This window comes from Strongylocentrotus purpuratus, unplaced genomic scaffold (assembly GCF_000002235.5).
Source record: "Strongylocentrotus purpuratus isolate Spur 01 unplaced genomic scaffold, Spur_5.0 spur5_scaffold_19, whole genome shotgun sequence".
Taxonomy (NCBI): Eukaryota; Metazoa; Echinodermata; class Echinoidea; order Camarodonta; family Strongylocentrotidae; genus Strongylocentrotus; species Strongylocentrotus purpuratus.
In genome coordinates, this window is record NW_022145604.1 from 27835869 (window position 1) to 27853002 (window position 17134).

At 37.0% G+C, this 17134-nt stretch overlaps 1 protein-coding gene across 1 annotated transcript in view; it reads left to right on the forward strand.

The window, feature by feature from the left end:
• Positions 1–580: 580 nt before the first annotated feature.
• Positions 581–17134, forward strand: part of LOC592461 (sushi, von Willebrand factor type A, EGF and pentraxin domain-containing protein 1) — a 97855-nt gene continuing 81301 nt past the window's right edge. The window contains exons 1-11 of the mRNA XM_030989881.1: positions 581–593; positions 3090–3243; positions 4186–4298; positions 6100–6297; positions 6862–7044; positions 10927–11190; positions 12360–12554; positions 13814–14005; positions 15423–15617; positions 16434–16643; positions 16912–17118. Coding sequence (XP_030845741.1) covers positions 581–593; positions 3090–3243; positions 4186–4298; positions 6100–6297; positions 6862–7044; positions 10927–11190; positions 12360–12554; positions 13814–14005; positions 15423–15617; positions 16434–16643; positions 16912–17118 — 1924 coding nt within the window. The remainder of the gene's footprint in view (positions 594–3089; positions 3244–4185; positions 4299–6099; positions 6298–6861; positions 7045–10926; positions 11191–12359; positions 12555–13813; positions 14006–15422; positions 15618–16433; positions 16644–16911; positions 17119–17134) is intronic.

Sequence of the window (17134 nt, forward strand, 5' to 3'; positions counted from 1 at the left end):
GCACATCCACCTGGTTCACGGTCTGTTCAGGGATTGAAGGTAGATGGGACAAGCATCTGCATGGGTATTCTGCTGGCCTTTACGATGTCTGATGTGGAATGTGTGGGCATTGAGATTGATGACCCATTGGGTTCGTCGTGATTTGGTACTTTGTTGTAACCATGGATTGGTTGGTGGTCAGTGAAGATGATAAACTCTTGACCTCGTAAGTAGTGTCTATAGTGACGAACAGATGCAACAATAGCCCATAACACTGTGTTGTACGTTGACCATTTCAGGAATCACTAATCTCCCCACTGTGCTCCGATTGTTGTATACCAGAAGGCAACTACTCTCTCTTTCCCTTTCTTTACTTGGGAGAGAACGGCACCTATGGCATTGAGAGAGGCGTCTGTTGATGGGCTGAATTCAACTGAGAAATCTGGGCTAGCCAGTAAGGGTGGATTGGTAAGAGCCCTTTTTAGTGTGTTGAAGGAGTCTTCACACTTTTCTGTCAAGTTGAACCTCATTCCCTTGTGAGTGAGATTGGTCAATGGAGATGCAATCTTTGAGAAGTTCATGATGAAACAACGATAGCAGGATGCAAGTCCAAGGTAGGATCTGACATGGGTTGGGTCTTGTGGTCTTGTGGGCTACTTTGTTTATGTTGTTGGGATCAGGAAGTACGCCATCTGAATTGATTACATAGCCCAGGTAGGTAACTTCCTTACTGAAGAACTGACATTTGGATGGCCTCAGTTTAACACCAGCTTCTCTGAAGCATTGGAGGACATTCTTGAGGTTGTGTAGATGGTCATCAAAGTTCTTCTCTAGTTTATCTAAAGGCCTGCCTTCACTATCTCGAGAATGCCAAATATCCAGCTATTTGAACTATCCTGATTGCAAACTATCCAGCTAATTTGCGTCTTCATCAGACTAAAGTAGCAATTAGCAGGATATTTGGTCGGGATTGTCATCCCAAGATATCTTGGGATAGTTTGCAAAATATCCCACTATTTGGCAAAATATCCAGCTATTTGTCCTGTGCGTCTTCACCAGACCGAAGACTCGCACTATGTGCTAACACTGAGCAAAATATCTCAAGGTCAAGTTTCAAGTTTCGAGGTTGAATCTCGAGCTGATGAAGATGCGATTTGTAACTTCGGGATTATTTCCCAAATCAGAAATAACAGGCTATTTGGCAATCCCGAGATGATGAAGACACACCTTAAGTAGATTAAGCAAGTGGACCAATGGAGACCATGTAGTAGTGCTTCCATGAGGCGTTGGAACGTCATTGGGGCGTTTACTAGGCCAAAGGGCATGACATTGAATCAATATAGCCTTGTTCCTGTGGTGAAGGCTGCCCGGCCCCCCACTCAGTGTTATTAAGGGTACGCGTATGCATGTTCCCTCCTTTTGAAAACACCCCCCTAAGTCCGGTGTGCAAAGTCAATATAGGCAGGAATTTTGTGGACTACCAGTCAGACTTTGGTGCGTGAAAAGTACCCTTTACCGGCCATTTTGGGAACACGCATGCGGTCCCTCTGACCCCGGAGTGGGGGGGGGGGGGCCGGTGAAGGCTGTCTCTTCTCTGTCCTCAGGATTGAGTGGGACCTGCTAGTAGCCACTCGATAGGTCCATAACAGAGAAGTAGGTGGATGTGAGTCTCTTACAGTCACATTTAAGGGACAATAATCTACACAGAATCGGAACGTTTTTTGTAAAGTTCAGTTTATAAAATTTCTTTTACATCTCATTCAATTGTTTGAGAAGTTTGAGGTAAACCACGTTCAGCTTATTTTCTGTAGACGCTAAGAAGGCACTTGTTGTTGGAGACAGCTGTTCACTTGCTCTTTCTACTCTGAGGGCAATGTTCAGTGCCTGGGATTATTGCCGACTACAATAGCCGCCCACACCATCAGAGGGTGGCATGCCACTCTTTTGCACTGAAACCAAAACAGAACAGATTAGTTTTGGAAATGAAATTATTTGAATTTAATTATTTAAAGCTGGGTTTCTAACAAGCGCTAATTTAAGTCAAGCTTGCTACTCTTGGTGCTGAACTATTATTAAATTATATATTTTTCATAGGATGACTGCCATATTATGTCCGCCTAATCCAGATGACGTAGCATAACATTTTAGTATATAAGGTTTAAAGGGAGTGTAGCTTGGCAAATACCGGTAAGACTTGATTAACGGTAGTTCGCGACTTAATCTCTACATGCCAGCATTCACGAAACAGACCAAAGTTCTCCTCACGCTTCGGTTTTGCGTACGTTGCACGCAAGTGATTGCTGCGAGTCGCGTCGCCCGTAGTTATATTATAAACGGATTGGCCCGAGTCAGGCAACGGGAAAGACACGTAGTCTTGTCAGGCTACACTCCCTTTAAATTTCATCCATTAAGTTATTTTCCTAACTTCAAAAAAATGAAACTATACCAACTTTTTCACAAAGGTGATTCATGTAGATCCCACTTCAGCTCTGCACCAATGTACAAACCAAAGCATTATACTTATTAATACTTATATCAAGTGGGTTATTGTTTTTGAGCATGTGTCTGTTTCCAATGAGCATGCTCATGGTTTTGTCATAATTAACCTGCAGTCTATTTCTGCTAATCCATCTGTTCATGTCGACCAATTCCGTATTGAGGGTTTGATCATTGAATTGTATGCAGGTCTTTATCAGAGCTGAAAAATAAGAGACGGTGTCATCTGCGTACAAATGAAGTTTTCATGAATGAAATACAAAATAGGTCCTAGGGGGTACCTAGAGCCCCATGGGTAATGCCTCGGAAATACAAGTTAAAATTCTCAGATTTGAAACTGCACCCTGTAAACTATCCCTCATCAATAGCCTTTAACCATTTATCCTTGTTTCTATTCAAGTGCTGTACAAGCGTTCAAAAGTACTCACTGAAGGCATGAACATTTTCAAAATTATTGTGTACAAAGAAGATTTCAACCAGTAAATTACCAATCAGATGACATTTTTCAGGTTATTATAATTATTGTTATTATGATCATTATTATAATCATCATCATAATCGGCTCCATCATCTTAATTTTCAAATATGGTACACTTCCCACTCCCCATTTACAGATACAACACCTCCTGAGTTTTCAGGAGACTTCGCTGTTTGCAACAAGGCATCGGTCAAAGATTTCGGAACAAAAGTAGATGTGATGCCAATACAAAAATTCTGGGAAAAACCAATGGCGAGTGACGCTAAGAGCTGTCCCGTCAACGTGGAAGAGTAAGTGGCACGTTTCAATTTAAACACCTAATTATTTTATACACATAATTATTTTATACATCTAATGCACCGTGGAAAATAATGGGTGATCCATCATTTCTATGTTTAGGGTATTAGCTGGAGATTACAGTTATGTACAGCTTTCGTACAGTGTTGTGTTCAGGGCTTTTTTAGTAAAGAATTTCTTGAGGGTTAAAACTTTTCGTTTTTCAAATAAAGTAATATTGATATAGTGGATTTGTTTTTATAGTCACAACTTAAATTGGATGATTTGGAGGAGGGATGATTTGAAGGAGGGAACAAGGGTAACAAGGTTTACATGTTTAGTACTCCTAATTTTGTTGTTGCTGTTATTGTCATTTACATGTATATGACCACATGCCACTGTTTGATTGGATTTCAAATGTAAATCAAGCATTGTTGCTTTGGTGTAACATTAATTGATAAAAATGTTTTGTGATGCTTTCCTTTTGTTCCTGGTGCATTTTTCTTATGCCCTTCATGTGCCAGTATGGTGTTGTCCTGTTCTATACATGTCTCTGTTGTGGTGGACAAAGTGCACTAGGCGTACAACAGGTCCCAAATTTTGAGGGTGTGTGACTGTGTATGCATGCACAAATTTGCACATCACACTCACACAGTTATTCTGCTCCTTATTTATTTAGATATCCGGCATATCGATACCCCTTACCTTATTTCGTAACCTGCACCTATATGATAGGAAATAACTTGATCAGTCGTAGAGGTATGTTTCTAAAAAATAGTCACCTACGTAACACTATAACTCTAAGTTCTTAACCCTAACCCTACTTCATGCACACGGTACATATGCAAATTAGCTACTTTATCTACATGTACATTATATAAATAATGGCCATTTTTAGAAACATGCCTTTAAGACAGATTAAATAGTGTCTACCGTCTTACACTCATACTTTATAGACCATTTCTGCCAAAGGAGTTTGGACAGGGTCAACATGAGTATGTCTATGAAGCAACAGACGGTGCTCCTAGTCCCAACAAGAACATTTGTAGAGTCCGATTTTTTGTTGAAGGTAGGTATCTTTACAGGGTATACTATTGCAGGAAATGCCGCTGCAAATCCATACAGCCAAATAAATATTTAGTTTTGCGAAATCCTGGTTCTCTGTATCATTTTAATGTCAATGTTAATATCAGTTAATAAAAACATTTATGCTGTTATTATAAAAACAAAACAATATTGAGGCACTAAACTTAATTAAATATGCGACTTAACAAATGTTTGCCAGACTTAATCAGAACTCTAATTTTATTAGATCCGAGTCTCTTTCTGGTACTCGAAAAGGCTTATAAAAATGTTCTTATATTTGTATAGTGCGAAAGATAATCAGAGAATAATGGATGCGTAACTAAAATCAAAGTTCCTCTTTAATTGTTGTTGGCCTTATAGGATTTTTTTTTAGGATCAAAGGTTGAAAAAAATGTCTCCCCTGTAAAATTGAACCCTAGTAACCGGCTTTGACAAAAAATCCCTACAGGAGGACAGCAATGGGGAACTTTGATTTAAGCTACGCAACCATATATTATTTTCTCATTTTCTTTCACATTTTATCAATTTCCACAAGAGTTGCCACAGGTATTGTACCGGTAATTTCTTTACAGTAATATCCATGTACATGGTACAGTACATACACACGTATACATGTACATGTATGATATCGTTATGAATCGGTTATAATGTCCTCTTGTTGAAAACGAAAAAGACAACTCTGTATTAATACATTATTGCCAATTGACGTCATTAACTTTAAATTTAAAAGTTTTAAGGTTAACATCAATATGCAATAACACATTCTTTAGCTTGGGTCCTGGCATTTCATATTGATTGAAGAGTAGGTGGAAATGTGAAAAGATTTAACTACGAAAGAGGACAAAAAAAGTTATTCTATTAGAAAGAGGAGTCTCGACCGGCTTACTTGGGTAAATCACAATTAGTTAAAATTTGGTGGTCTGGAGTAAATTTACAAAATATGGAAGGTCTTGGAGGTCGAAAGTTAATTAAGGTTAAGATACTTAAGATTAAGAGAGTCCCAGGAAGAAAACAAAACATTTCATGGAATGTAAATGAATATACATTCCGTGAAATGTCTCTCTTTTGCTTGAAGCTTAATTTGCCCGAAGAGTACCATGACCAGCATGCCCAGTGCCAGGAATCACTAATCTCCCCACTGTGCTCCGATTGTTGTATACAAATCTCGGCAAGAAAGTAAATGTAAAATCTTCCCAGAATGCCATTGTTATTCATGTAATGAACAGCCATAATAACATACTGACGAACATCCTTGAAAACACGACAGCAAAATGATTAGTCATATGTGCAAAAAACTCTGGAAAAGACAATGAAATAATAAGTAAATACTCAGATCAGCGTTATTACCTGTTCAAGTTTACAAGGTTTTGTCATCTATTTGCATCAGTGCTGGACTAGCCTCTTGCATTTCCACCTGAATAAGTTTGCAAGGATCTGAAAGCGTAGGGTTAATTTTCTTTGTTAATTCATTGTGTTTTTTGCATTTTGTTTTGGTGATGCTGCTCCTAGTCGTGACAATAGTCCGAGCCAATAGTGGCGATTTCTACATCATCCTTTTGTTCCAGGGAGGGGAGAGGGGATCTTTGTTCCTCTTTCAAACATAAGGATGACACAAAATCGCTGCCACTGCTGGGGAAACATGCGCATTGCGCTGCGATACAGATTGCAATATATAAAACTTCATCTATTTAGAATGAATCATATTGTCACAAGCATTTCATGAAAACTGATAAAAGATAATTTAACCTGACATTATGGGAAATAATAGAATTTCATACTTGCAGTGAAGACGTGTTCAATCCTTGCATCTCCGAATAATGGCTTCCACGACTGTCCAAAAATCGCCGACTACTTGCTTGTGGGAACCATCTGCCGATATTCCTGCAAGGAACAATTCAAATTAGAGGGCGATTCTCCGCTGGAATGTAAAGGGACACCACAGGCTGTAAGCTGGACACCACAACCTGCTCCAGTTTGCACAAGTAAAGAAAAACCATCCCTTAGTCTGTTATTTACACATAATTGATTTCAGAAGGAGAAAACGGTTTTCATTTTCAAAGTGATCACATCAACAATTAAATGCAGTCTAGTTTCACAAACATTTCAAAATAATGAAAGTCTAGCTTGAAATAAAAAGAAACGCTTAATTGAAACGCAATATTCACAAATAAATGCACAAGGCTCCATGGATTGGCACCGATTTTAGTATTTGTCTTAGGATATATGACAGATATTTTTGTAATTGTAATTCTTTGGTGTGCATCTCACCCAAGGGGTTTCATACGTTTAACCCTAATGATGAAGATCACAAAGAGTGCAGCATAAAAATATTTTCATATTCAATAATTTTATTTCAAAAGTAAGATTCCTTCTCTTCTAGTAATATTATATTTTCATGCTGCATCAATATACACCGTGATATTTATCATGATTCAAGATTATGATAATGCAGAGATTAAAAGCAAGAGCGTGTGTCTGGGTACACCTGGGCTTTAATATTCTTGTATTAGATATTGAATACTGTTCTTGTTTCTTTTTTTCATTAGAAATAACCTGTGACTCACTCTCAGATCCTATGCATGGTTCAGTGACGTGCACATTAGGTTATGATTACTACAGCATCTGTACTTACTCCTGTGATGACGGATATGGTCTTGACCGTGGAATGGCTTCATACCTCATCTGCCTCTCTTATGGCTGGTCTGCACATCCCGTTAAGAATTGTACAGGTAAGTAACCAAAGTATTATTAAGTTTGAGCTGAAGCAATGAATGTGAGTCAAAAGCCCTTATAAATTGTTATTTTAATGATTGCAACTCACATCCAACAAAAGGTTAATTTAAAAGCAAAATTTATGATCTCCCCTTTGACATGATGACACAATCTTCGTTTCGCTTGAAGTCCTTGTTTAAGGGAATCCTTGTAATTGAGTCATTCACAATGGACAAAGTTTGCTGGCATGGATGTCTTCTTTCAATATCTTTTGTAGTAATCATCGTGACTTTCTTTCCTGCATTTACTGAAGCTGTGATGATACTACCGTAATCCTCCAAGTTGTCATTTGCTGCTCGAGACAAATACCTTATTCACAGCTTTAGCATGTGAAATGGTGCAACGAACAAGTGAAGTGAGATGTAAGATTTTAGATATCATGAGACAAGGAGCTAGAAGGATGCTTAACCCTATCTAGCCCGGGGTGGGGGGGGGGGGACATTTTTCGCGATAATTTTTTAACGCAAGAAAATCTTGCACTGAAATTTTGTGACTTTTTTCTTTCAAGTTTTGCGCATCTTTTGAAAGAAATTCTTTGAAAATCGGACCTACCATTACAAAGTCACGTGTCCTTTTGTCTTTGCATGTCAGCCCGAAAATCGCTCATTTTTGTGATTTGTGTACAAAACATATGGAAATCACATTTTTCAAATAAAGAGATAAAACATTGGTCATTTGGTCTTGTTTATAGTTTAGGTGTTTATTTTGGGGTCAAAATAGTTGAATTATAGTTGGAAATGAAATAAAACAACAAAAACAATAAAATACATAAGTTAAAAAACAAAGAAATACTTAAGAAATTATCAAAACAATAGATAACATAAGGAATAACCTGGCTCTTCCAGTTTTTTTGGCTGTATTATTATCCCATATGGTCTAAATAATATATGTAGTGAAAATTAATGTTTAAATATGAAGAATATATGATTTATGGATAAAGATGTGAATATTATTACCATATTTGCATAAATTACCATGAATATGCAAATGAGTGAATTTTTCAAAAAAATTGAAATTACCATAGTATTCTATACATTTCACTTGACATACATGCACATTTTTGCGGCGATAGGTCGTTTCACGGTCTAGATCATAGGGGGGCCTTAGAAACCCCCCCCCCCGGGCTATGCAGTTTCAAAATAGCCCGGGCTATATAGGGTTAAACTAGCTTAAGGCTATCCTGTTTTAAACAAGGTCATGTGAAAGCTTTATAGCTACATTCCATCAATTTAAACTAGATGGACCTTTGACTGCGCGCAGTCGAATATGATGCCTCCACCATAGAGTGGTTTTACAAACAGAAGCAATTTCTAAAATTCAACTTTGATTGTAAACCATTAACAGGTTCTCAGAATATTGTGATTACAAGCTTTGTTTTCATATACATGTACATGTATGACCCTTTGATTTTTGACATCATGACCCTAAAATCTATTCAGTTCATTGGCTCTGCAAGATACACACATGTCCTGAGTTTGATAGTAATCCATCTGTCAGTACTAATGAGAATGCTTTCGCAAGCTATTTTTGCATACATAATGAGCCCCATGACCTTTGACCTCATGACCCCAAAATCTACTCAGTTCATTGGCTATGCAAGATAGATGTTTGAGTTTGATGGTAATCCGTCCATCTGTTCTAATGATAATGCAATCATAAGTTATTTTTTAATACATAATGAGCCCTGTGTCCTTTGACCTTTCACCTCGTGACCCCAAAATCATAGCAACACATCGGCTTTGCAAGATACATACATGACCAAAGTTTGGCAGGAATCCATCGATCGGTTCTTCAGATAACGCGATCACGAGATTGGGACATACATCCGTCTATACGGACGAATGGACATACGGATGGACGGACAACCCTAAAAACATAATAAAATGAAGCAATCGACCAGGAAGCGGAATCTAACTTTTAAAAGAATTTAAAACCAAATTAATCCATGCATATGGCCTGACCCAAATTCAGGGCATCAGCCCAAGTCTTAATAGAACAAGGAGATTTTGACGGCACTTTACAAAAACCCCGGTGCTCAGTCATCCGTGGCAGACAAGTTATGAACAGGGTATCAATAGACAGATGACAAGTTACATGTATTCTTTACCCTGAATAAGGTTTCAATGGCACACTGATTTTTTTGATGACTTTTTAATTATGAGCTGCTAAAGTTGGATGTACCTTTTTACAAACTGTTTATGTATATATTTATATTTATTTATACCCCTTCTATGAATATTCATGACTTTTCTAAATACATGATTGGTCAATTGGTGGTCACGTGATAAAATATTATTTCACTAGCTATTATAAAAAAATCTCTGCCAGAGCTCCGAATCTTTTTCATTCTTTTTCCTGGGCAGAACTGCGCATGCTCTATGAGATTTTCAGGTAGATAAGCATTGTGACATCACATCATGTTCAGTCAAAAGTTATAAAAACAAATATACCAAGCATTTAGTTTTTAAGAATAGTGGTAATGTAATTATATATCTTTGGAGGGACTGGTAACAGTAACTATTTTTTCCTCCGGGCTTTGCCCCTCGGAAAAAATAGTACTATGCCAGTCCCTCCTCAGATAAATAATTTCCACTATTCTTTCTCACAGCTTGGTATATTTGTATAATAACCTTACATGTTGTATTAACAGGACATCTATATATTATCCTACATGGGACATTAACCGTACATTATATATACTTTATATAATTATGTATATTGTAAAAATGTAAAGCGCATTGAAATGTCAGCAGACATGAATTGCGCTATAAAAGAACAAATTATTATTATTATTATTATTATTATTATCATAAAAACTGGTATATTATCCTAACCCTAAATTCTTTTTTCAGTACATAGCCCTTATAATGATGCTGTAAGATGTATATCATGTCTACTTAAAGCTTATCTGCCGTAGTTTACAGGAGGGATTAAACCGCTCTAAAAGGTCACTGGACAGGTGGTTATCTCATTAACTCAGCTCTCAGTTAACATAAGAAAAAGAGGATCATGGGGGACCAATGGTCACCGATAATGTTTGTTATATAGAGGGCGCAAGTAGCTACCAGTAGTGCAGTGGGCCTTTAATGACTCATTTTTTTCATATATACATCTTACAGTGTAACATATGTAGTGAGAAAATGAGTCGTTAAGTAGACATTGTCATTAGCAGGACATCTTCATGTCCTGTTAAGGATTGAACAATAGAATTACTGCCCTCTACGTACGTTTGCAGGCAAAGGAAACTTATAGGCATCTCAAGAAACAATTGGGTCATTCATTAGTCATTAGTTTAATTAGTTATATTGTTTTGAATTTGGGGTTAAGGTTAGGGTAAGCATTTGGGTAATATAACAGTTTTCATGATGTCCTGTTAATGTACCATTTGGGGTAATTTATAGATGTCCTGTTAATACAACATTGAATTGAAATTTATTGTCCCTTTCAGGAAATTCTTTTTTCACTGGTTTTACAGTCATTGTACATGTACTGTACATAATACAAGAAGAAATACATACCGATAATACAATAATAGCACATGTAAGGTTATAATATTTACATATATACATATATGTATATATAGTTTTTTTTATTTGTCCATAGTGTGCATGATCTAATCCACCACCTATTGCATGATAAAGAATACTCTCAGCCAAATATTCTTTGAAATCTTGAAATGAAATGCCATAAGTTCAATATGGCTTACAGCCTGTCTAATCTTGTTACAAACAAGTGCTCATCCACTGCCCAAAACTGCCAGAAATTGATATCTTAAAAATTCACCGCTTGTCCATAACTAAATATATATATTAATTTTGTTTATTTTAAAACACATTCAGATAATGAAAGCCCCACATTCTCTGGTTGTGAGATTCAGCCTGTGGTTTATCGGTTTTCCGTCGCAGCCAATGAGAGCGCATCAATCTTCATTTGGACCATCCCCGTTGCTACTGATAATGGTGGTATAGCTCAAACCATCACTGAGCCAGATTATCCCAAACCAGGCGTTGATGAACTAGAAGCTAACTACTACAGTTTCTCATATTTAGTTACTGATGACAGCGGCAATGTTGGAACATGCAGTGTTCTCCTTATTGTGTCAGGTAGGTTTACTACAATTAGAAGTAATTACAACAAACAAAGTTAACCAAGCCATATGTACCATTTGCTATAATGACACATTATCTGGCACATTTGAAATTCTTAAGACCCTTCTTTCGTTTGTGATTTTCTGATATTTTCTTTCTGACAAATTTGACCAAACAGTCTTACGTGCATATTGAACACATACTACACTGTTGGTCATAAAGGTGGAATAATTATTTTTACCGCAATTTATAAAATGATTTAAAAAATGTTTTTTATTCCTAATGGATCTAAATGATAGTATACATTTTCAGATTTTATTGAATAATTTGCGAGTGTTCGTTTTGCGTGACTGCTAAAGTATGTGTGTGCTACTATGCTTATCAACTAGGGGACCTATGTCCTTAAGTCATAACTGACAGTATGCCTCACGAAAGGGCACTAATATAGCTCATCGACACAGTTTTTATTCTGGGGCCTCACAATAACGAGGCCACTGCTTAGCCACTGAATCATGACTGTACGCAGCGGGGGCTAGGGTACGTTGCCGCCTCCACAAATACAAAAAAACGAAGAAAATGCAATAAATTATCAAAAATTCATTGCATTTTCCCCCGGTCCCCAACAGGAAAAATTCCTCTTGTATTATGGTTCAAGGCATGCCAACATAGAGGAATTTGTTATGTCAGGGGTCAGGGCAAAATGCAATGAATTATTGATAATTTATTGCATTTTCTTTTTTTTTAGTATTTGTTGAGGCCGCGACGTACCCTAGCCCCCGCTGCGTACAGTCACGCTTTAGTGGCTAAGCAATGGCCCCGTTACTGTGAGCCCCCAGGATCAAAACCGTGTTGATGTGCTATATTAGTGCCCTTTTATGAGGCATTGATCCTCATTACTGTCAGTTATGACTTAAGGACGTAGGTCCCCTAGTCGATTAGCATAGTAGCATACCCATGCTTTAGCAGTCACGCAAAACAAACACTCACAAATTAATATTTAATAAAATCTGAGAATGTATACTAATATCTAGATTTTCTAGGAATAATCAAAGTCAAAATCATTTTCTAAATTGGAGTAAAAATAATTATTCCACCATTATGACCAACAGTGTATTTAAAAAAGAAAGCAGAACACTTCTATTTTGGGATGTTGATTACGTAATATTTTCATTTCATCTTTTCAGAGATCCGATGTGAACCTCTACCTTTCCAAGTAGGTCTACATGCCTCTTGCAGCCATGGATCTCGTAGAGGTTCTTTTTGCCATTTTTCCTGCTCTGCTGGATACTACCTGGTGGGTAATAACCATGCCATCTGCGAAAGCACCAACTCAATTTCCAAGCAAGGGGAATGGTCTAATCCGACTGCCCAGTGTGAAGGTAAATTGGTGGTAATAGCCCCAACATAGGCCTCTTATTCAGCCTATGATAAGTTCATTGTATTTGAAGTTTTTAAGGCAGTTTCAATTTCCACGACCTACTGATATGTAATCTGGTTTGATACTATCCTAAAACTAAATAGTGTTTAATTTTGTGTATATCGTGCTCTATATAGTAACCTTTGTAAGGATTTTATGTGGAAAAACTGTTTAGAAGGTAAATCCTTTGCTTTTTATTTCTAGCACTCTTTGATTTTAGTATTTAAGGAAATGTTTCATTAAATTTTGTATTACTTTATTAAAGTAGATATTCATTGATTTTAAAAATTTAATTTATTTTCATTATTGCAAAGTTGAAACTTTGATTCGACAAGGTTATCAAAATTCAATGCTTGGAAACATTCAAAGTAATGATTATTATAAATTACAAAATGCTTAAAATTAATATAGCCCCGGCATAGCACCTGAATAGCTCTCCGAATGCTGCTGAGATGTGTGAGATCACAGTATGGACATGATTTGCACAAGCAGACGATGTCCCATGACATCTCACACATTTTCAGTGCCTGTGTTTTCATCTTCTCTTGAGTTCTTTCTCTTACAGTGTACTTCACTACCGCCAGGCTAAATGTATGACATATGGCCTCACTCTAAACCCAGCGCATGGTTTTATTTTGATGACAAATGCAGCGATACAAAAATAAAGGAATCTGTCGCTTGTAAACAAAATAAGACGCCATTGTATATTCAGCTGCACTCACTGCAGTATGTTCGGCGTTTCAAGAGGGAACAAATGCAGTCCTTTCGGGGGGGGGGGGGGGGGTTTCAATTTGAAAGTCTGATTTCTTTGATTGTTAATTAACCCCTTTCCTGTGTATTTACAAGCAAAAGATTTTAGTTATCAGAATCGGGTCATATCCCAATTTGAATGGTTTGACATGCCATTACATTTATATACACTAAACTCATTATAATTTGACAAATAAAAGCTTTGCAATTATGTTCATTCTTTATGGGATGTCGTCTGCTTGGGCAATATTGGTCCATATAGTGCGTCATTAAAACATCGTTATTTGCCGGTGTTAAGGCTGCAGCGTCGTATAAGCCTTTACGCCGGCAAATACGGTATTGAAGTTAACGAGTATCCAATATGTGGCTATAAACTGATATATATACAGCGGAGCGACATGTATATGTTATGACTTTACGGCTCCATATATGTGAATTCCAACACCCACTTTCTCATAATGGATTTTGCAGAGGTACGCTGTGATCCAGCCCCTGCACTTCAGAATGGGTATTTTACCTTTGGATTCTGCGAAACCAAACATTTATCTGTTTGTGTCTATGAGTGTTCTGAGGGATACATGATCAGAAATAGTGTACTCTACTGTGTTGTTCAACCTGGGACTAACATGGCTACATGGGTCGGTGCTGAACCGGTCTGCGAAGGTAAACAGTCTTTATGATTGTTTGTTATATAACTATAAGGCTTGTTCCGATATGACGCGAGGCAAAACCACTGCGCTTTTTTGCAGCTGTTTACAGCGTCATATCTGAACAAGCCTTTACGTGTGCTGCTAGGTCAAGACATACCTCTTCTGTTTATGACATAATGCAGAGTGCAAAAAAAGAGGGGGGAGGGGGATATTAAAACCAAAAAATCTTGTCTGTTAGATAATAAATATTCTCTCCTCAGAGGGATGGAGTGTATCCCTCTTAAAAAATAAAACAAACAAATAAACAATAAAACAAACCAAAACACAAATTCATAGATATCAATTTTAGGACACCAACCAACACTTTCTGATTTCTATGTACAGTGTGAGTCCAAAAAAGTTTTCACCTAGAAAATTGCTAATTATTGATAAAATCATACATGAACAGTAAATTATAATACATCTTATGAAAGAGTGTTTTATCCCGAATCATCTAGTAACATTTTGTGTGGTATGTGTTCACGCTTGGATGAACAGGATGTATTGTTTGCGAGACTGCAAAAATCGACTTGCACCAAAGTTGCTTGAATAAAACAATTGGGATTTGGGTATTAATTTGGTCTTTACAGATCCAAATAGCATCCCTAACAAAATTAAAATCATGCCACACATATCAAATATTGATTATCAAATATCAACAAACATGTGTGCATTCGCGCGCGTGTGTGTGTGTGTGTAACTCAATTTGCTTCTGCAAAAAACATATGCAATGCATTTTATTTGATTCATCTCCCACTCCGCTAATCCCAACATAATACATGCTGTAGGCATCACTTTGGCGCTAGTCGATTTTTGCACTCTCGCAAACAATGCCTCCTGTTCAACCAGGCGTGAACACATACCACACAAAAATGATATCAAATGATTTGGGATAAAACACTCTTTCATAAGATGTATAATAATTTACTGTTAATGAATGATTTTTAAAATAATTAGCAATTTTGTTGGTGTAAACTTTCTTTTGACTCACACGGTATATATATGAAATACTGTACACAGCTTTTCACCTCCTGCATAGTGAAGTATATTTTCTTCTGGTATGTATTCATAATATACTCTTTATGTTTGGAGTGCAAACGAGATACAATACATCGTCTGTTTGGAAATAGGAGCTTAAATGGTTTTAAGTCATGAACTGTAACAGAGTTTATAACACTGTGAACAGACGACAGATTCTCACAGCAATGTAGAGCACAGTTAATCGACTATTCATTGTCATATCTAATGAATCATAAATTGTTTGTAGTTCATTACTTTCCCAAAGTAAACAATATTTGCAAAAAAATGCACATGCAACAGATGTGGTGAAATCGCACATCAAAAAGGGAAAGCCTGACTAAATTCATGTATATGATACCTTCTCCCTCTAGTACAAACTTGTAACAGGCCACCGCTGTATGGGATCTTGGGGGTGAGCAATGAGACACTCTGTGCATCATCTCCTTATGTGCCTGCTGGTGAAACATGTTCCTTTGGCTGCGCTGAAGAATACGCCCTTAAGGGTGCTGAAATCACCGAGTGTGGCCTGGATGGATCATGGCTCCAACCCATTCCAGAATGTGAAGGTATACCTTTCCACATTCTTCTTACAATCATTTAGCTACCTGACAGGGTGGTATGACTGATTCGTTTCCATGCATGTATTCAGAGACTCTGTAACAAATTGAGGTCACTGAGACGTTTTACGGTTTACAAACATATTCCTTCCGCATTTAATCAGGACATGTAACCAAATATCATGCATTTTGTTTTCAAGTGTTTCTACTTTTTCTTTATTAAGTTTCATTAAGAAATTAGTAAAATTGATATTAAATGGAAGTAATTATTACTGTGCGGAAATAAATGTAACTACCAGAAGCCATCGTCAGTTCACCATTTAATGTCACAAACAGTGAAGGGCTTCTGGTCACTGCAAAAACAAACAGCAGATTCAGAGATGGCATGAGCCATGACTACGTGACTGCAATGTATAGATTCACACCATAACCCACACCATGACCTAACTAATGATGTATATGATGTGTGATTGAAACAACCTTTTAGGATAGTTCTTTTTGTTCACGGTAATAGATCTGTTGGAAGTTAATATGTGTACTGTATTTAAATAAGAAACCAGTATTTGCCTCGTTTGTCTATTCTTAATATTATGGGAATATGTTACATGTACAATTAGAAAGGTTATGTTATGCGAGCCTCGGGTATAGTAAATTTGATATAAATTTACCCTTGGTAAAGTTACCAGTTATGCCTCTTCATAAGCTCATAGTTTTTGCTAGACCCTCGAAAAGTATTGTACCGGTATATTTGTATACTATTTTCTAGGAAAAAAGTTGAACATATTTTTTAGATATCTATATCCTTTTCCATCTCTTTTTTGATAGCTATCACTTGTTCTTCGATTCCTGAACCTAGGAATGGAGGAATAAATGGATGCCCTCTTCAGAGTAAGATTGGGTACGGATATACCTGCACTCTCTTCTGTAACGTTGGTTTTAAGCCAATCAATGAAAGCGATCCCGTTCAACGTGTGTGTGGTAAAGATGAACATGACAGAGGCTACTGGAAAGGAGGTGGGACAATCTCATGTGCTGGTAAGATTTACAAATCACACAGAATTCGTCAGCCTGGTTTGTATAAGGCTGAATAAACATAATTGTTAGTTTCTCGTTCCCTCTTCCTTTCTTTATTTAAGCATGCCTCAATTCTTTGTTATTTAAAAAAAAAATCTGAATAAACTTACGTACACAATAAAAATGTTAAAATTGAACTTGTAATTCATTTGAAAATTGGCAATGCAGCCAAAATTCCAAATTATTCAGGTTCTTTCTCTTTCTCTCTCTCTTGGTTTTATTTTAATAGTTGTGACTTGCCTCCCACTCTCTGATCTGGTAAATGGTGAAATCATATCTTGTACAAACGATGGATCAAGCACCAACGTCAGTCACATTCAACATTACAACACAATCTGCAAATCATCCTGCAATCCTGGCTACACTCCACAGTACAGCACCAATCATAGATGTATGGAGGATGGATCCTGGGATGGCATTGATCAGCTCTGTCAAGGTTCTATAATTATTTT